A 22,189-nucleotide genomic window follows, 5' to 3' on the forward strand; every position below is an offset into this window, starting at 1 on the left:
AAGGGTTTTATGTGAGACAGGTAAGTCCAGGGTTGATGCATGATGATCAAAACAGCTTGGATTTTCATCTTCACTCTTTGCCACCTTGACTTAATCAACGTAATCAGTAATATTTTAAAGCTCCGTCGTCTCCATCTTGACTTAAACCCTGCTGGCTCTCGCTCACTCCAGTCTGCTGAGTCAGCACTTGACTCTCACTGAGTGCGACTTGGAGCACGACTTAAACATCCAATTTTCTCTAGGGTGTATGTGGGGGAGTGTGTGTGTGTGTGTGTGTGTGTGTGTGTGTGTGTGTGTGTGTGTGTGTGTGTGCATGCATCCAGGTATTTGATTACGGTAAGTGTATTTGTATGTATGTGTTTACCGTAAGTGTGAGTGTTTTTTCCTGTGCTGATGGAAAAAGAGAGAGGGAGAAGCAGGTTAGTCTAATAGCATCTCCTCCTGGACGAGGAGCGGTATCGATTGGGCTGGTTGTAGTCCATCATAGAATTTAACACCAACCGTCTGCCGTGCCGCCAATTCCAGGGCTGTGATTTTGTTGTGTTTTGATGGGAGTTGTGTAACTGAATCCCTTCTTCCATTTAGGCATTTGCTCCCATTTATTTAGCTTCCTTTAACGCTATAGCAACACACGTGCCAGTCTTTGAAAGTTGGAAGCAACCATCCACTGCTCTGTGTCCTCAAACCCTTTGTGGACAATTTCAGGGCAACTCCCTGGTGGTTAACTTGGATATTTCCAACTTTAGCATCTTAATACACAATTAGTTGTGCTCATATGTTGGGCTAGAAAAGGTGCAGTTAATGTAAATATCAGTCCTAGAAGGGCTTTGTATTAGAATCCTTCAAAGGAGGGAGCCTCTCGCTTGGGAGCATGTTGTCACAAGCATGTTGTGGACAAAAGGAGCATCACACTGTCGGTAAAACAAACTAACTTGAATGCCACAATTGACATAATATCATACACCAAGAAGTTAAACCCCAGACTTAAACCCCATTTAAAGCTACTATGATGAACAATGAGTTTGGCGGTCTTTTTGCACAAAGTGTTTCTGAGGACCAGATTCCCTTTAGACATTTCTTTATTTTACTGCAGCAGGGTCTGACAGCTGGCCCCTGCTCAGTCCTGGTTCTGGTTTGTTTGCAAAAGACTCCAGAAGACTTGGCATGCCTGTGGTGTTTGGTAATTGTAATGTGAATTGCACAGAACTTCAACCTTCAAACTATACAGTCAGAACACTACATGTCATATTTAGGCACAATGGTCTGATCTGGAGCCTCCACCAAACTGCAGTGACAGAATTTTCAGTTTACTGAATATTTTGGCTCTTAGATAGCGGAAGTAGAACAAGTCGAAGGGTACATAACAACCGGCAGGGCATTTTGCTAGCAGAATATGGGTCATACAAAGAGGGTACTGAGGGCACAGCTGTACCCAGATATGAACGGCCACTATTCACATGGTGACAGGATGTCCCTCGGCGTTACGTGTAGCGCACAAAGACAGCAATAAAGGAGCTGAGAGGAGGTCAGGGAAGGTCCTATTAATATGCTGTGTAATATCCTTTATTCTGAGAGTATTAGCCAGTCATCTGTCCTAACTGGACTGTGATGCTATTTGAGGACGAACGAAGGAGCAGTGAGGAGATCTGACAGAGAATGAGCGCCGGAGAAACAAAGCCGAAAGAAAGATTGCACTGTGACACCAGAGCTCACAGGAAGAAAGAAGGAAAAAAATCTGTTGCAACAGCTGTGGTGTATAGGCTAAACTTCATCTTCGTGACAGGACTCTGTGGACAGCTAGGAGGAAGAAGTGAACAGTCACATGAGAGAGGAGCCAAAACGGATTCAAGTCAACTCTGTCACAGCCTCACCCCAAGCATGTGAAGGTGGAGGGGAGGAGAGAGGTGGGGATCACCCTCTCGGCCCAAAGAGAGATTATTTCAAGCTTTAATATAAATCGTCACTTCGTGGTTGACAGAATACAAATCAGTATGCCGCTCGTGTAAATGTGTGCATGCGAAACGCCCTTAACCCATCCCTCTCATTACTGATGTTCCTCAACAGCTCCTTCTCTCTTTTCCTCCCTCGCCCATATCTGTCCCATCTCTGCCCATGTTTAGCCAATAAATCCGTCTGTTCACTGACTATCAACAGGCTGAAGTGGTTTTGAATCTAAATCACCATTGGTGTAATTCATTCACAGGGATTTAGGAAGAGTGAGAGGGGCCTAATGCTGAGGCCAGCAGTTTGGCTCAGAGGACCGATGCAGCTCTTCCCTTCTTTCATTATCTTGCCTCAGATGTTTTATCGCACATCGGTTTTACAGAGTCTCTAGCGGTTGCATTATGTGATGTGTTACATTAGTTTAGTTAGCTTTCCTGCTGAGTGTTAGATCAGACGATTGATACCATGATGTCTGCCTGTTCAATATGGAGCCAGGAGCTGGTTACCAACTAGCCTTGGAGAGCAAAACTATTGTTTTCTAGACAGATTAACAGATTAATTTTGGACAAAGCCGTTTCTTCCTTGAGCACTCCTTGACTAAAGAACGTCTTAGTCAACTAACACATAGTACAGGTCATTGTAGAATCAGATGTGTCTATAGCTGAGGTTCCCAGCTGGGAAGTTATAGACTTGTTTTCAAAATACAGAACTGCTCACTTTTTGAAAGCTCCTTACGGACAGATATGAGTGGGATCTACCAAAATGTCTAAATACCCCTAAATATTACATATTGTTTCATTCATCCGGTCCCTCACACCACATCCTAATACAGAAGCTTCCTGGTGTGTGGGTATTGCGTCATTCTTACGTTTAAACTTTCAGGAAACAGGAAATATTTGTGGTATTTATATAAAAGATAGCTATGACAGTGCAGAAGATGTACTTCGCCACAGGGTCCTCTGCCAAATTAGGTCTTATCAGGTTGAAGCTATCATCACATTCCTGAATTGCTTTTAAAAAACCCTGCTTTTTGCAGTAATGAGAAATAGTGACTTTCTGTTTTATTAAGGGCCAGTCAGTCTAATCTCGCTCTTATTTCCTGCTCCTGTGCCCATCCCACCACCGTGTTCCTCCATGTGACCTTGAGCTTGAGTGTATTCCTGTAGGCAGCCAAACCTGAGGCAGGCAGTTTCTCATGAACCTGTGTGTGAATAATAACAGACAGACACTCTATCGAGGAAGAACAAGCAGCTGCTCAGGAGTCTTGGTTGGATCTGTGGTTGCAGCACCAGTTTCTATTTTAAACGTTATCACATATTGACTAATCTGTATTTGCCGTTCTGATATTAATTAGCCAGTAATAACAGGCCAGTGGAAACAACTGGGGGAGCAAAGTGTTGGAAGTCGTTCTGACTTCCTCTTGTAATCCTTTATTTCACCTTATTAGGCTTGGAACATTGTGCCCACCAGACCATACAGCTATCTAATATGAAGATGAAAAAAGTTGCATATCTGTTCTTTGGTTTAATGCGTCTGAGAAAGTTGGAGGGGGTAACAACTGAAGCATGTGGGAAGGAGGAGGAAGGGAGAAAGTCATGTAGGCGAGTTCAATATGCAGTAAGTAGCAGGCGCAGCATATATGTGGGGTTGTTTAAGAACAGGAAAGAAATTACTCACATCTTTATGACTTCACTCCCTGGTAAGCTGCTGTTCCACTAGCCACTGTCTGTAACTCAGTGTACCATCTCATGAATGGGCTGAAAAAATATGGATTTGACTTTGGCAATTTATCCTGCAATGATGTTGGGTTTATTATGGCAAATTATGTTCATTAAATGCCCAGAAAGCCTGAAACAATCTCAGTCTCATACAAGGCTACGAGTCTCGCCATGCTAGCAGCTCTGTGAGGCTGATCTAGGCACAGTGCTGCCAAATGCTGATGTCATCATGCTAACATGCTGATGTTTAGCAGGTGTCATTTCATTTTTACCATAATCATCGTCTAAGTTTATTAGGCAAATCTAATTATTGGGCAAATATACATTTTTACCTGATGATAGCGTTAAAGGTCAGAGTCAGATTGCATAGAAGTCTATGAGAAAATTACCCTGTTTCTCGCTTGATTTAATACCTCAGAAAACATCATAAAAATTAGTTCATCGTCTCAATAGTTTTTCAAGTCTTTCATGCTGCATGATTGAAATGCATGAAATTATGAGAATGTAAAGTAGATGTTAAAGCAGGGTATGCTTTCCAGTGAGGCTCATTCACAGGTTTTTTTCAGTCTACCAAAGTTAAAGTGTGACATCTATTCTAAAGCATCTAAAAGGCAGAACATGAGGCTTTAACAGAAGGCCACAAACGAATGGGTGACATGATAATACGTCCACCTCTAATATAGAGTCTATGAAGTTCAAGGCTGGATTGTTACTCACTTACATCCAGTGTGAATTTTTTATTTTTTTTTACTTTCTGAAACTACGTATAAGTTCCTGCCTCCGGTTGCAAGTTAAGACTGAGATATGGTTGACAGTTTGACCTCAACATCAAATAATTTTCTTCAATGCTTCTCAGTTTGAACCTGGCTCTTAGTTTTCTTCTCTTCATCTTCCAATTAAATGCCTCAGAACTCCCATGGTGCACTGCTTCCTTCCTGTTGCCTCCTATAACAGAAAGGATGGATTGTTTGGGTCTTGGCGCTCCCTTCTCTCCCAGATGTAACCCTCTGTTGCTCCCTTTCTCTTCTCATATCTGTTCTCCCTCTGTTTTCAGCTCTACATTTAGTCTTCTTCCCTTGCCCTCCCTCTCTCTGCTTCTCTTTTATTCATTCACCCTTTGGTCCCCCTCTCTGTCACTTACGCTTCCCGTTGTCACATCTCTCTTCTCTCTGTGTGCTGTCCCTTCATCTGCCTTTTAAGTCTTCCTTCCTCCATGCGTTTCATCCATCTCTCTTCCTCTCCTGTAACGGTGCAGAATATAGATAAGCAGTCTGACAAGGAGAGTCCTGAAAAACCTCCACATAGCACTTCCTGTTTTCTTTGTATTTCTTAGACAGGCATTGACTTAAGAAGTGTCTGAATTGGCAAGCTGTCCTGTGGCTTCACTTAAGCACTGCATTTTATAATTACAACTTTTTAACATTAGTTGTTGTGCGTGCAACCACATTCATTAACTGTTCCTCTTTCTCTGTGTCAAGGCAGTGGTGTGTATCAATGAAGAAACAATAACATAGCATGTGAATGGGTAAGTGCTTTGGAGATAATATTTTAGGCATTGTTGGCATTCGTGGATAAATGCAAGTGTGTGTGTGTGTGTGTGAGAGACATAGAGAATGAGAAAAAGTATGAACTTGTTGCATCATGCAATTTCCACTTCTATCTACCCTCTTATTAACCCTCTTTTTTCTTTCAGTTTTCCTCCCCCTCTTTTTCCTCTATAATGCCTGCTAAATGTGCAGTAACACTCCTTTGCATTACTGCCCAGGTTTTGTGCTTTGCCTCAAATACACCAAATATATGCAAATTCTGACCTCGTCAAACTGCTCATGAAATGCACATCCTCCTTCGCTTTCCTCTCTGAATGTTCAGCAATTTTACGGTGGCTTGCTCACCAAATGGGAAAAGTTTGACAAAGTCATTTTCTCCTCTCTTTTCTCCCTTTCTTCCATTTGTCAGCACTTTATTTCATCATCCGGCTTTATTCCATTAAGGAATAGTGGTATGGTACCATAAATTCAGATGGCACCATTAATTCTCTCCTTTATCATCTTCCATACAAATAGGATATTTCTTCAAGGCACTTACGCGCTCATACAAATATACACACAGAAACACAAACACAAATTACTGCTCCTTTCCACTAAGTAATATTGCAGACACGTACTACAGTTATATTGGGTAAAAATGGAAGTGATGCAGGTAATATTTCATTAAAATTGTATTTAGTTCTGTTATATTAGCAGGGTGATCGATGTGGGGCTAATGTGCATCCTGTATGTCTCACCAACCTCCTGTGAGTCTCAATCTCAGTCAGAATCAGCCCCACTATATGGCCAAAGAGCTTCACGCTAATGTTCAACATTAGCCCTTACTCGTTCACTCCCACTTTGCTCTGAGCATCTCAGCATCCTTGTTTATAGCTAAGGGGCAACCAATTATTGAATAACAAAGAACCCGCTCCATTAAGCAGCATCTCCACCCTGCCCTCCACACTCCTCACATTTGAAACTTTAAACCCTCCACTTTAGAAATGTTTTCGCAATTTGACCCGACTCCTCTCGTACATCAGGTTAAGTGATAGTTTCAGTCTGTGTTTACAGCTTCACTGTTCCAAATTCAGTTAAAAAATGAGCTTGTTTTGTCATTTATGTTGAAACTGGTGCTCCTCCAGTCACAAAGATAATTTGTTTTACCATTGTGACAAAGTGATCAGATAATCGAAAACAACTTTCCATTTCACGTCATTAGGATCTAGGTGTCCTTACCTAATTGTGTTTACTATTATTGTATTGCTACCATAAGGTAAATCATTTATGGACCAAGGATTTATTTGATTGAAACTTGTCTAAAATTGAAATGTGTCTCTACTCAGTCATTCCATGCTCTTAAAAATGTCTCTTTGGTTCTCTTGTAGACTATGAGGCACTGGCCCACACACATCTACAAACATAGTTTTTGTGGTTACAAACACCATATCTATTTAACAAAAATGAAAATATGTGAACAACTAATTTCATAATTCACTTTTTTATCAATATTGCCTGCACTGACCTGTTGTTGTTGTTAATTAAAATCACTCCTGCAGAAGCTGTTTGCTCTCTCGTCTGGCTGCTGGTGTTTTGGTGTATTTTAGAAGACTTTGTTCCCCTTTTTTATGTTTTTTTGGCAGTTCTCAATCTTTCTTCTTTCCAGTTTACCAAAAACCATGGTATTACCCCACCTCCAACATGAACAGAGATTAATATGAATGTTGTATGATATTATATATATATATATATATATATATATATATATATATATATATATATATATATATATATATATATATATATATATATATATATATATATATGTATATCTTAAATAACTTCACCTCAGCAACGCTCTCCATTTGAGCATTAATTTCCTTAATTGCCACTAGACTTACTCCCATCTCCTGGAAGCAACAATTACCACAGCCCTTCCAACATCTATTGATTATGTATGTTTTGTATCCGAGCTTCTCCTTGCTTTGGTCGTATAGCTGGGCTAGCCCCGTTAGCCGCGTGTGCTTTTAGTGCATATTAGCGCATGTGAGTGCACCGCACTGGTTTGCTCACAGCCGCCGCTCTGTACTGCTGTCAACGCTATCCCGACTGACATCGTCGTTGCAGAAGAGTAGCTCCCGCCCTCCAGTTCACAGTCAGGTAAACACCGTTAGCTCAACATGTCAGTTAGCCCATCTTCGTTGGCAACACTAACAGACATGTTGAGAGCTGTTGAGAAGCAATGAAAAGGCTCCCAATCTCGGGTCTTGCACCCTTAAACTTGTGTTACACAGGCTCCTGCTGCCATTGCATCTTATGGATGTAATCAATCCCTCAGTGATCAGTCTCATAGGGATCTATTGGGGTAGGGGTCACAAATAGGTGGACCGTGTTCCGAGTCCAGACCCAGACACCGTTGTCTTCGGACCTGGAACTATAACCAATACATAGTATAATTGTATTTGTTTTAAATACGGAGCATTTCTATTTTAACTTTTTTTTTTTAGCCTTTACGCACTAATTAATTGGTCGGTCACACACCGACCAATTACATGCGTCGTAAACCACATCACGTGATGCTACTCGCTAATTAAATATGTGTATTTTCCGATAAGCGCTGCCCTCGACTTGAGTACGATATTCACACGCACAGGAGAAACGGGGTGAGAGAGCCAACAGTTGGAGAAATACGTGAGTCAAGTTATTTCAAATGGTGCACTCTAAAAATAGAAACGTGGACATCTTAACCAGAGCCTTTAACCAAGAATGGACAGACTCTTCAATGTTCATTCTTCCCACTTCAAAACCAGTTTGTGACGAAGCACAAATCTTTTGAGCAAACATACCCACTCACTGAAGGCACAGAAAAATAAGCCTTATAGCCCAATATGATCAGATTCTTAAAACACATTATTTTCACTGCCCAACAATTAAACAAGTGGTTAATATGACATCAGATTAAATCCCATTTTACTTAATGAATGAATTAGTCACTTTTTTTGTTTTTAATCCAGCCCTTGTCTGACTTGAAATGAAACATTTCACACAAGAACATTTATTTATTATCAGGATATAATTCATCCAGTTCAATTTGAAATCCGACAATAAATATTGTTTAGGTATTATTCAATTGAACTTTCTTCATTTCATTTGACAGTCAGTTGTTTACGACGATGTTAATACAACTGTGAGGCTACTTCATTATATATGGGACTAAATCATAGCGCAAGTTAGAAATTATTATGATGGTCCTGCCATTTGCGTGAAGAAATTCTCTCTAACAGGACCCCACTGAATTGTAATTGAATACGCCTGTATTAAGGGATAGATGATAGGCTTTAACGTTATGCTCTTACTCCATTATCATCAGTACTCTCTGAAAATGAAGTAGAGTAAGAGTTGCATGAAATGGAAATACTCAAGTGAACTACGTAGAATTGAAAGTGAAAGTAAAGTGCTTGAGTAAATGTACTTTATAATAACATGAAACCAGTAAGAAATGTTTGTGTTGAATCTGCAATTGGACTCACTGTATGGAATGTGTGTTGATTTAGTGACATAAACAGGAACTGTGTTTGTTTGAGGTCCAGGAGAGTCTCATTTGGCTTTATATAGTGTGATGGATGAAAAATGGTGCAGGAAAATAAACGAGCAAAGAAAAGAAAAAAGAAAACATTGATCCAGAATGCCATGGGTAAAATCCAACGGATGTCAATAGCCTTGGGAAAGCTGATTCACTGGAAAACAATTTAAACAAAGTCTTCCTTTTTTTCTAATAACACATTTGTGACCCCCCTGGGAACATGAGAAGAAACTGCAATGGGAACGTGAAATCACAAAAGTAGGATTAGTTGAGTAACTTTGTGAGTTTGAAATGTACAATATCTGCTGTAAAAAGGTTGTGATTGGTCATCACCACTTCACAAGACACCGCTGGCCAATTTTGCCAAAACTCAGACTTTCTGGGGGAAAATAACAAATTAAATTGTATTCACATCATGGTTGCTTTGCAAAAATGCTCAACTATCAGCTATGCTTCGACTCACTCCTCTGTACTCGGCCTGGCAGCTACATTACTGTGGTATTTACACAGAGAAGACACACTGACCTTCTCGCTGCTTGATAGAAAACCTCTGTGACATTCCACTGCATTGATCAGATTATTGAAAAGTCAGTTGCTCAATGTGGATCAGCGAAAGTAAATGATACCTTGTCATTTGATTAAGATAGACTGATGGTGGATTTGAGAAATCCGGATAGAGTGATAGGAAGGTAACGAGAAGTAAGATAAAAGAAAAGATGGAGGATATGGCTGCATGTGAGGTTAGTCATAAGGTTCAGCCTGTTGATCACAGTTGCAGTCAGAGGAACCCCAGGGAGCAGCTGACCTTTGTGGTGTGTGTGTGTGTGTGTGTGTGTAGATGTTTACTGAAAACTAGAGAGTGCACCTTACTTTACTGACCTTTCTTTTAAGGTCCATCTATGTGAACGTCACTTCTCTGGCAATCGTATCTGGAAAGCAGGAGAGCATTGTACTTTAGATGACTTATAAATGTCATTACAAACATGTCAAGGTGTGATGATAGTGTTTGCAAGGAACATTACATTCTGCCCATAAATCTGTCCAGTATATCTCTGATGAACTGATTTGTTTGGCCACTTGGGGCAGTACCCCAACATTGGCCTTCAATTGCAGTTCTGTTTCTGGCCACCTAGCAAAAGTCCAATTTAAATTCTCCTTTTAGTTGAGTTTTTATCTCCACTAGCTCGAGAGATATCTGTCTCTTGAGCAGATAACTCTCAGATTCAAACTAACTTTGTCAAACTAACTTTTTTGCTTTTTGATGCATATTTAGTTTTTCGAGATTTTTACTGAAAACAGATGCAATGGCTGATGACAGTGGTGGGAGTGCTTCTCAGGGCCCTGTTTCTTGTACCTGGCTAAACAAAGTCAAGCAAATGTCCTAAACTCCATCTTAAATTAGCGAGATGATTGACATCAGGCTATCTGGGTTTCTTCACGGCTGATCCGCGCTGAAACGTCTCGTTAATTCTAGCCAGACGTCAGTCATCTGGATAAATGTGCGCGCTCCTCTTCAGAAGGGATAATAATGGAGCACTGACACCACCATGTTCTAGCAGTACAATGGACAATAAACTCAGAGGAACAAAAAGGCTACAATAGAAATGCCTCTTTATGATTTTAGGTCAAATCAAAAGTTGTACTTTTTTTATTTGAAAAAAGACATGAGATCATGTTTGTTTGGACATATGTACACTAAACATAGTACTGTTGTCATTCCAACGGGTTTGAACATTAAAACCACCGTCTTTGACATCGAGGTCATGGAAGGAAAGAAGTCTCCATACATCAGGTAATCAACACTAATACAAAACCAAAACACTTTTTGATAAAGACACATGGCTATAAAGTTTAAAAAAAAAAAAAAAGCATAGAAAGACCATGTATAAAAAAAAAAAATATCAGTGGGAGTGTCATATATGACCATGACCCAGAAGGGAACGGCAGGTGAGGACCTGTACGTTGCAAACCGGTATTCAAGAATCAGAATCAGCACACGTGTAGTAAACATGGTGTTCGGTGGAGGGGCCTTTATATTTTTTTCCGACTGATAATTTGTTTCTCAGAAGGCCTATATGCAAAAATAGTAATGAAGGCAGATGAGGAAGTCAATACCGTAGTCATTCACAGCAAACACATTGCGAATATTCCAACGTTTTTGGTGTGAACGCAGCTTAACAGCCCCGCTGCGAGACATAAGCGTCGCAAATATATCAGACAAGTTAAATGCGTCAGTGTTGGGAAAATGTGTCGGCTAATTTTAAGTGTTTCATCACCCAAATCAATCAGATTATATTTACAAATTAATATATACTTATGAGGTATATGTACTGTATGCGCGTATGTATCATGTACTATATATATGTATATAGATGTATGTGTAGATTACCATATAACTAGGAGTTTGAATATGTGTATGGGCGGATCAGTATGTATGTATTATTCATAATCAGAAATTCAATCAATTGAAGCAGTGAAAAATAAATTGTGTCTGATTCCCTGTTTTCTTCTTATCACGATCACCTTAATCATGTTCTACAATAATGATATGTATGGTGTACTAATAGCACTGTCATATAATTATGAGTGCTTTCAACACATCCATAAGTTTCTTAAGACAGCGCGGCCTGCAGCGGCTGATAGTCTGTGTCTGAGACGGGCGATCAGCTGCGCCTGTAGTGATCAATGTCTGCGGCTCGAGAAGCTCTCGTAAATAAATTATTTCTTGCCGGCAAAATAAGAACCCTCTCCCTATAAAACTCATATAACTAATATCGCTTCTTCATCACAAAGGAAGGGAGCTGCCTTCTTTGTCCGGTGGGAGTGGCCAGTTTATCCAGTGAAGTTCAGTAAGCCTGCCCGGGAGCAGGTTTACATTTTTGGCTGTGTTGCTATGGTGATTTATCTAAGCTTGCTTCGAGAAACCCAGAAAGCCTGACCTACGTCATCTTATCCTGACAATTAGCCCGCTAACTCAGTAAGCCAGGTACGAGAAACAGGGCCCTGGTTGGGCCATACATCTTAGCTGAACGATGCTAAAATTGCACACAAGTAATCATTTGATCCATGGTTCACAGAAAGATATTGAGTCCATCAACTTTGAGGAAACTGTTCCTTTCTGTGATTACAAAGCAGTCCAATGAAACTAATGATGAGAGATCTCTTTTATAATAAACACACTGCTCACCCCACTAATAAGCATCATGATTGTTATCAGTATCGTTCTACTGTGTGTTCTAACCTGCTTATAAAAGACATTATGTGGATTAAACAAGTCACCACTGTTAAGACTGCAGAGTATATGTTTATTCACAAGTGTACAATTGTGTATTTACAAATATCATATTTCCTGTAAGGCTAACATAAACTCACAAAAAGACTGACTTCAAATAATGTGAGGATATTATGCGTTGATTCCAAATCTGCAAGATGAGAGACTCAACACTGATCTGGGTCCTGTTGCACACGGCTCCGTTCTACAAACACAACATTAACATGTTTGAAAGCAGATGCACTGTGATCACACTGTGTTGGGTGCCAAGTGTGTTACCAAATGAGCCATGCACTGTCATTACAACAAGAGTCCCACAGGGAAAAAGTCAGTCAGGCTATCAGACAAGCTATTACTGGAAATGTGGCTAAATCTTGCGCTCTCCCAGGCCCTGAGTGGTAATTGGTGTTTAGGCTGGAAACACAGAACAAGCACACGAAAATACAGGTTACTGGGAGTTTCCATTTTTTCAGCTCTCAATACTAAATGCGAGTCACCTCACCTTTTTAGGCGTTCATTCAGGGGAAAGAGTGGGGTGGGTGGATGCTCATCTGAAATGAAGGATGAATAGAAGGGAGATCAAGAGAAACATAAAAGAGGGATTAGAAAAGGAAACAGAATGGTGGAGTGTTTTGGAGTGACAGACAAAGAGAGGCAAAAGAAGAATTCATTATGTTCCAGCTAGTCTGCCTGACAGATGATAAGAGAGATCAATACCAGTGGAGATGCTCATCACAACCATGCGTGCGTTGTGTGCGGTGGTCTTCTTATGGGCACGAGATGAATTGGATGAAACAAAGTAAAGCAACCAACCAATGTAATAGAAAATAAAGCTATATATAGACTGTGCACAAAGGCAGAGAAAGAAAACAAAAAGATGAATGACGGGACAGAAACATGCAGATGAATGGAGTAGCAGAGCAGAAGATGCAATGGGGCGCTGGGCTGGAGCTTCGGAGATACACAGGATATTAACAGCAAAGAGGAAAATGACGTACTCCCAAATCTACTAATTTGTTAAATGTTATTTTGACAGATGCATGCTGGTCTAAATATGCTAATGCTGCTTTGAAATTGATTTCCATTGCTCGTGTGGCTGCAGAGAGCTGGTAATGAGAATGACACAAGCAGGACACACCATTAGCTTCTGATGGTGATCGGGTCGTCAGAGGAGCAGCGAAGCTGGATGCAAAGAGATACAGGTCAGAGCCTGAGATACATAGAATTTCCCATCTGTGCTTTGTCATTGTGATTACATCTGGGACATGAACAGGTTGAATCCATCAGTTTAGAGAGACATCTGGCAATGGGACTAAATCCACTGGTGCAGCTGAAAAACCACAGCATCCAATGGGCTTCTGAAGCAGTTCAGCTGTAACGCTCAAGTAATGACCTGTAGTGTCTGCAATAATGTCACACTTCTCTGTGTATGTGTATTGTTTTTGCTTTTTATACACTTGAGACCAAATGAAGAAGTGATTTGGGTGTTTTGGACTTGAAGGCAGTGATCCGTAAGCCACACTGAGGGAGGCGAAGGGAGTTGCAGAAAGCAATTTCAACTTTGTCCTTATCTGACTTCACACCTGGAAGCATGTGCAAAGCAAAGCTGCTGCCTCAGACATGGATTGGTTCTGACTGGGAACACCTGACTCACCAATATGTGTGCCAGTGAGAGCAGAGCAAGTGAAAGCCATGCTATCTTTATGCATTCATAATGTTTGACATGCAGCAGTGTGACATGCTGTTGTTTACTTCTTCTTTCAATTAAGGCCTCAATCACTTCATTGTCTTCGGATTTGTCTAGATTAGTAGCAGTGTGAAATATTACATTTTCTGCCTATGTTGTGACAATTACTCGATAATGGTACATGCTAAAACATAATGCATAAGTAAAAAAAGAGTCATAAAGTCAACAAACCCACTCTGTGATATTTATCTAAAGTTTCACCATGACCTACTGGTCACCCCAGACCAAGCAAGGTTGTCGCTCAAACGTGAATCAGGCAAGGATGTATTTTATTGCTTATTAATTGAACTTTCCAACTTTATTAAAGTTGGTTTATTGAAGCTGATTCGGGCATATTTCCAACCTGCTCCGCTGTAATGAAATGTATTATTATTATTATTATGAACCCTGTTCTTCTCGCCATCAACCCCCTCATGACTCCTGCAGTATGCAACTGGCTACTTCCACTAATTCCCCGTCAGACTGCCTGTTTAGCTTGCCTGTCTTTCCAACCTTTACCCTTTACGACTTGTAGCCTGGTGTCCAGCCCCAGATCTGTTTTGCTTGCCAGTCTTTGTTTGCTTGCTTCTTGTTGACCTCAGCCTGCCACTTGGACTCTGCCTCTCCTTCACTGACCCGTTGTGTTTCTAAGTAAGATAGGCTCTCAGCCTGGCAACACCATCATCTTAGCTCGTCCTCTCCATGAAAGCTCTGCCCTTTGCCTGTCTCACTGCAGGTACACTCCTGGAGACTTTTATTTTCTCAATAAAAGCTGATCTATGGGTAGCATTCACGACCTCACCTTAATGCACGTGTCAAGTGTGGCTAATGGAACAGGCTAGTCTCCCGCGGGGAATGTTTTAAAACTGACCTTATTCTAACTTTGAAGACCTTTAAAGACGTTTATTGATCCGTTAGCTCTTCACTACAGTCACTTGGAACAAACCTGTTGCCCAGGCCCTGTAGGCTGGACAATCTGTTTTGATCCGTATGCTTGTCTTAGTGTTAGATAACATAGATAACATACAGCATTAAATTATTTTAACAGCTGTTGTATAGTGCTCACTACAGGGCAGGCATTGGCAGATGATATCCCACTGAGGTGAGTTACCTTGTTACTCATTCAGTTGTAGGTGTGTGTATGTTTAACATTGGTTTAACTCACCAAATAACTAATGTTATTTGGTGAGTTTTATACAAATTCATTTGGTCATTTTAGAGTTATCATAGCTGCTGCTGTTTGCCTGCATGATGCTGTGATGAATATGTGCCCCGATTTAGTGCATGAATTCCTACCCAGCTAAAATAATATGTGGATGGGCAATAGAAAAGTCTGGCTCTGACAGATGAGCTAATCTGATCGATTTGACCTTTTCATCCAGCGTCCATGACATGGTGGCATTAACATTGTTTGGTTTTGTTTGGACTGTTTGTAATGAAAAGATTGCCCTAAACCTATATATTTTATAACTAGTAGTCTTTTGAGTCATGCATTTGTGTCCTCACCTTCACTGAGAGTGTTTATTGCCTTCTTTTTGTGTGCCTGTATTCTTTCACGCATGTGTGCATGAGACAATATTACACTGTACATGAAGAGTACAAGAAATGAGAACATACAAAGGTAATCAAACGGCAATAATGTGTTGGTGGTTTCAATTTTTTTTTTAAATCACGAAACATATTTTTTGCAATATATTTGTCAAGTGACACAGCAACTCTAACACATAATAATAACATTTTCGGGTTGTTCAATCAAAAGGTACCGATGCAGCATAATGTCTCATTTGTTTAAAAAACATTTGATCTGCAGCTCCTTTGGCAGATTGAGTTATGCTGACCTGGCCAATATGTGTGTTGAACAAATTCAAACTAAACGCAAAAGGGTGTGTGCAGCCGTACCCAATATATCTCTGTCCCTGTCAGCCTCTGGGCCAGAAAATGGAGGTCAAAGCCAAATAGATTACGGTCCTTGGCAGAAAAAGTAATGATGGAAGAGTGAGTATTTATTTCCCCCGGCCTTGAGACTTTGAATATTACAACCTAGCTTTTCATTTCACTGTTGTCTTATATTACAACACAGTGGGCAGTTTGGAGCGGACACAGTGAGCATTCTAAAAGTCACAGATCAAACTAGCTCATCAGCTAAGTTTCAGGAATGTGCTTGCTCAATCAAAATGTTAGCAGAAATCTGTTTTGATTGGTCTCTTCTTCAGTGCCAAGAGATGCACATGCTGTGTTCGTACTTCACAGAAATGAGAAACCACTCGGGGCATATTTCCTCCCCCTGTATTTTGTGTGTACACCATTAGATATCTTGAACTGATCATGTACATCAGTGAGCCGTTACGCTGCATGTTTCTTATACAGATATAATACATTTCTCCAACTATTGTACAAATTAGAGTGGAAGAAGCATAGTTTGGGTTAAATGTGCTCAAATGTCATATTCATGGAACAGGTACAATTACAAATGTAAGGTATAGTTCGGACTTTTAAATGTACAAATGTGTTATTACACAACGGTGTTGAGGAAGCCCCTGTAGCTCAATACTAAACTACATGTTAGCTGTGTATCTGTCATTATTTCACTTAAAATCAAGAATTGCTATACATTTTTGCAACGAGGAACCTGAGATGAGTTTGTGCTGGAATAGTTTTCCCATAGCTGTGAGTTCCCAGCACCAATCTTTACTGGGAAAAACTATTGAGCTCACCAAGCATACAATGTTTTGTTGTAATTGCACAACTTACCATGCTTTGTCAGCTGTGAATGTTTTGCTACGTTTTTGTTGGTTGTGATGGTTGGGTATCTGTTTGGTTAGGCGTCATTTTACGGCTCCAACAATTTCTTAATGATGACCTAAACATTTCCTGGAAAGCATTGTTTCGAGGGAAAGGAAAGAAGCTGGTCAGACAGCACCGGTAAATACCCGCTTTAAGGAGTCAAAAATAGATTGATTTATAGTTTACGATTGGAATTAATGATTGAAAGTCAACTTAGAATGCTGCACCCTTTATAAGGAAATGTTCATGGTTAATGGTGGACAATAATTCCCTGTCCATTAATAGCATCCATTAGAATATTGCCCTTGGCCAACTGCTCTTTCTACATTTTTTAAATGTTTGGCAACACAGCACAATTAACTTAACCTTTGGCTCTCTCTCTCTCCACTGCCCCATCCCTTCACAATTCTTCATCATCACTATCCTCCCTCTGACTGCCGCAGAGTCTGCTTTGCCCTTGGCTTTGTCGGACACATCCAGTTGTCTGTCTTCGCCTTTTAGGGGACACAAATGACCACCTATTGTCTTTATGCTTCTGCCCTGCCTAACCTTCTGCTGTTTGGTTTTGATCACTCCTCCTCAGTCTTCGTTGTTGTCAAAGGGTATTTCATGCAACATATGAATTGCAATGACGACCCGATAACCATAACATATCACTGTAGTCCCTTTATGCCCACTTCTCTTTTAACCTTCCTCTTGTGTTAGCTTTAGTACCATTTATTGTGTTAACAGGTCGGTTTTGACCCACGTCTTAAATCAGCTGTAAAATACACTAAAAACAATTATCTATCATCCAATTTGTTTCTCATCTCTTGGGTACCTTGTTAGGCTTCCTTATCCATGAAAATATTGTTGTATGTTTTAATATTTTTGGTGTTAGCCTCTGGGCCTTTGTCAGCATACCCCTCGATTTCAATTAAAAAAATGGTCAAATGAACCTCAAGAGAATCATACAAATAAATACAAGGTTGTTGTATTACCTGACTATTACTGAGGGGTATTAGAACACATCTCTGAAATAAATTTGCTTTATCTATTTTTTCATTTTAATATTATTAACTATAGTAACATATATGGTGTTACAGGTCATTTTCGACCCATGTATATTTACTTCAAGAAAAAGGCTAAAAAGTATTTTTTTTAGCAATAGAACTTTAATACGAACACAAAATGAAAAGCAGAACAAGTCATTACACAAAATATAGATTTGCAAGGTCAAACAAACAACAACCAATCAAGCAAATCTTATTTTTATAACTGGGTCGAAAACGACCCTTAACAACACAAAAGTCATCATTTCAACCAGAGCATTTTATAATCTAGTGAAAAGAAAAGTTTTGCTTTTATTTTGTTGAAATAGAAGTTCCTGACAAAGTCGAAAAGCATTGATGCAATACACATTTTGTATGTGGTTCTTGTATGCATTTAAAACCTAAATGGGTCGGGACCCTAACACAAGAGGAAGGTTACATAGTCACGTTTGATTTTTCCACAGCATACTGCTTTATCACTATCAGTTTTTTGAAATAATTATTCTCACTGGGATTTGGGGAAATATGTGTTGTTTCCCTTGTAATGTCAAATTGAAACTGCACTAATTACTTAACCTTTTGTAAATATGTACATTATAGGCCTAATATAATTACTGTAGCACAAAATCCACAAAGCTTGAATTAAAATCTTCTTCAGACATTAATGTTTACTCTCTATAACCAGAGCTAAAATGTACTCTGCCTGGCAAACATATGAGCAGGCACGTGCACAGACAGACCCCTAGTGGTGCTCAAGCACCTGCCCTTTTGCCCTGGATGAGAAAAGTGCCCCTTCTGCTGGAGCCAAATTGTTTCTTCATTCATCAGTATTTAAGAATAAAAATTACTCTCTCTGTCATCAATTCCCCCCAAATGCGTTTTGATACCTGACAGGGCATTTATTTGAGTTCTTGTGAGAATTTCGCCCTGACATGCTGCGCGGCGCTCACAAGCCCCCCTCACCCTCACCCTCCTCCCCCCCCCTCTTCCTCCTCCTCATCATCCACTGAGCGCCAGACGGGTGCAGCTACTTCTTCTCTGACCCATCACACGGTGTGTGTGTGCAATCCCCCGATGTTGTTTGGTGATAAATGAACCACAACATTAGCACCGCTGAAAACATTACGTCACAACTGGTCCGACGTTTCCTAAAAAAAAATAAACAAACTAAAAACTCACGAAATCCGTGATTTCAAAGCCTTGTCCAGCTGTTTACTGACGTTTGTCATGTTTAATGAAGAGAGAGAGAGAGAGAGAGAGAGAGAGAGAGAGAGAGATATACAGGCAGGCATCTTCTTTGTGTTGTTGTATAAATGCCGTTTCGACAATTTCGAAAGTATGCTGAATTTATGTTTATAAATGTCAAGAGAATTCACAACTAGAAAAAGTTTACAAAAATGCGATTAACTTTGCTTTCATCCTCTGCATGGGAATCGGCACCCCAGGAGAATACATGTCTATACAAATATCCCGCTCGTGATGGCGGGTCAGATCTGATAAAAGTCTAATGAGAGGAGGGAGGAACCAAAGGAGCGCGCATGGAGACGGGAAGCTGCTCAGTGGTGAGCTATAGTGCGCACCTCCCCTCTCCACGGCGCAGACACAGAGCCTCCTCTCGCTTTCCGGAGCCTGCTTGCAAACCCTGCTCTCCATGCCAGAGCCTGCAGCTGTCTCTCTCTCTCCTGCGTCCCACTGCTGCTGCTGTGGGAAAGCGTCGGCCCGCGTGACGAACCGACGGCAGACTCGACTCCCCTTGACGTGCCAGCGCAAACCGGACGGATATCGCAACTTTAAAACAATTCCCAGCGCAGTTGGGCGGCTGAATGAAGACACCTGACAACCCGTAACGCCCCCGCTGTGTGTTGACTGAAATCTTTGCAGCAGGGACGTGCTACAGGAATGTGGAATACAAGTCTATCTCAGCGGTGAGTGTTGTAATGCGTTTGCAATGGCTCTCTCTTTCTGTGCGTGTACAAGTGTTGGTCGGACTACGTGTATGCAGTCCGCAGGATTTAAGTTTGGAGCTGAAGCGTCGAGTCTTTGCAGGCAAACGTCATTTACTATTTTAAACTAAACAGATATAGCATGTTGCAACAGGTTACTTATACAATTAACCAACATTGTTTTTTTTTCCGAAAGTATTAATACAAAATATAAGCTTGGACATATATATATACAATATTTCCTCCTCTGTCCATCCCTCTCACGCAGTAAAAGGATCTGCCTCTGCCCCTGACGCCATGACCACAGAACTGAACTTGACCTCCCTGCTGAATGTAACTGATCTTCACAATCACACACGAGGATGCTCCCTCACCAGGACAGGTTTCCAGTTCTACTACCTGCCCACTGTTTACATCATGGTCTTCGTCACGGGGCTGGTGGGCAACAGCCTGGCCATTTGGATGTTCGTGTGCCACATGAGACCCTGGAGCAGCATCTCCGTCTACATGTTCAACCTGGCGCTGGCTGACTTCTGCTACGTGCTCTCGCTGCCCTTCCTCATCTTCTACTACTTCAACAAAACGGACTGGATATTCGGGGATGTTCTGTGCCGACTGCAGCGCTTCATATTCCATGTGAATCTTTACGGGAGTATTCTGTTCCTGACCTGCATCAGTGTTCACAGGTACACCGGGGTTGTGCACCCGCTCAAGTCTCTGGGCAGACTGAAGAAGAAAAATGCGGTTATTACCAGCGCGTTGGTGTGGGCGGTGGTTGTTATCGGTATATCCCCCATCCTGTATTACTCCAGGACTGGCTTGAAGCGTAACGCAACCACTTGTTATGACACCACCACTGAAGATGAGTTACCTGGCTATTTTATCTACAGCATGACTTTGACTGTGTTTGGGTTCTGCATTCCCTTCATTATCATATTGTGTTGCTATGGCATGATTGTCAAAGCGTTGATCTGCAATGATATGAACAACGCGCCCCTGCGGCGGAAATCCATCCACCTGGTTATCATAGTGCTGGCAGTCTTCGCCGTCTCCTACCTGCCTTTCCACGTGATGAAGAACCTCAACATGAGGGCCAGGCTGTACTTTCAGGGCCCTGACATGTGTGATTTTAATAACCGCGTCTACGCCACCTACCAGGTGACCCGGGGGCTGGCCAGCCTCAATAGCTGTGTGGATCCTATTCTTTACTTCCTGGCTGGAGATAGCTTCAGGAGGAAGCTGTCGCGGGCCACTAAAAAGCCCTCCAGGAAGGGGGACAATGTCCTTCAGTCCAAAAGCGAGGAGACGGCTCTCAACAGCCTGGCAGAGTATGTAGAGAATGGAGACCGGAGGCTGTGAGAGGATCTCTGATGGCTTTACAAACCAGGATGGACTTTGTATTGATGGAACTAATGTGGACTGAAGGCTGTGTGTAAAACTTAATGGTTAATGGCTTATAAAACTGTAGGATAAATACTTCATTTAACCCTGTGATAACCATCGCAGCCTGTCGTTGTTGATAAGCTATTGTACTGTATTGTCGTGTACACGTATTGTACTCTAAATGTTCATTCTTTGGACAAAATTAATAATATGATCAGGCAAGCAGGGGGAAATAGGTGTGCCTACAAGCTGTGATGTCCCGTTCATCAATTTGTTCAGGAAAAAAATGGGACTGAGAACGGATTGCACCTCCTGTAGCCACCGAGCTGAGACTTGATCAATAGCTATTAAGGAGCAAAGCTTGTGGTTAAGGAGGTGTACCTGCGATGGCTTTTTGAGGAAAAAGTAAATGCACTGAAGCTGAGACTGCTGCATGGATGTGCCGTGCAGACATTGTAATGCACTATGACCGGGGACTCTCTGCTCAGAGGGCTACCTATCGCTCCTCATTTCTTTCTCCATCTAGTACTCACTGGGCGAGAGATGTGGTCGACTAGTTTTTCATTTTGACAGCTCTGAGGTTAAGGCCTGCAATGGCTCTGTTACCACAAGCTTTCTCTCCTTGTTACCATGTTCTTTCCAGAAAAAAAGAAGATAATACATACAGTATTTTTTGTGTATATGATACTACGATGAATGTTTGTTTTGAGGGTTGGGCTGTACAGGATGTTGTGACGTTCCTGATCAATTTGTATTCTTAACTGTTTTGTTCCAGTCGGTGTCACTAATTCAGATATGTAGTGCATGATTCCACGAGCAAATGTCATCAGTGAAACACGAACCGCAGCAGGTTCAAACTATTCTAGTGTTTATGGCAGCAGAGGGAATACATAATGTCTCTTAAATAAACATAACAGACACACACTCAATCCTCTCCTTTGTGACTCCAACATATTGAAGACTTGTTTTGTATGAGATACCTCAAAGTGAATACTGCACTATGTCCGTGTTTTGACATAATCATTTCTCTTTTGCATCTGTTGTAATGGAGTGTATATTTCACCCTGGACTATGTTGGTGTTTGATGTCTGTACTAATACCTTTGTCAATCTGTATTGTGGTCAGCTATTGTCAAGAAAGGAAGTGACTCAACTGTACAGGATTTTTGGGGCCACGTGTATCTTTGTCAATAAATTTTTATATTTAAAACATGCCAGACAATGTAATAAGACTTGCATAATTCTTTCAAGAAGGTGGTTCATTTTAAGTCTGTGATTTGT

At 41.0% G+C, this 22,189-nt stretch overlaps 1 protein-coding gene across 1 annotated transcript; it reads left to right on the plus strand.

Moving 5' to 3' along the window:
* The first annotated feature begins 19,789 nt into the window (after nucleotides 1–19,789).
* Nucleotides 19,790–21,028, plus strand: p2ry1 (purinergic receptor P2Y1). Its single transcript, XM_079225156.1, has one exon. It carries the CDS (start codon nucleotides 19,824–19,826, stop codon nucleotides 20,883–20,885), a length of 1,062 nt encoding a protein of 353 aa, XP_079081282.1. The 5' UTR covers nucleotides 19,790–19,823; the 3' UTR covers nucleotides 20,886–21,028.
* Nucleotides 21,029–22,189: the final 1,161 nt, after the last annotated feature.

The sequence above is a fragment of the Taurulus bubalis genome, assembly GCF_910589615.1.
Source record: "Taurulus bubalis genome assembly, chromosome: 10".
NCBI lineage: Eukaryota > Metazoa > Chordata > Actinopteri > Perciformes > Cottidae > Taurulus > Taurulus bubalis.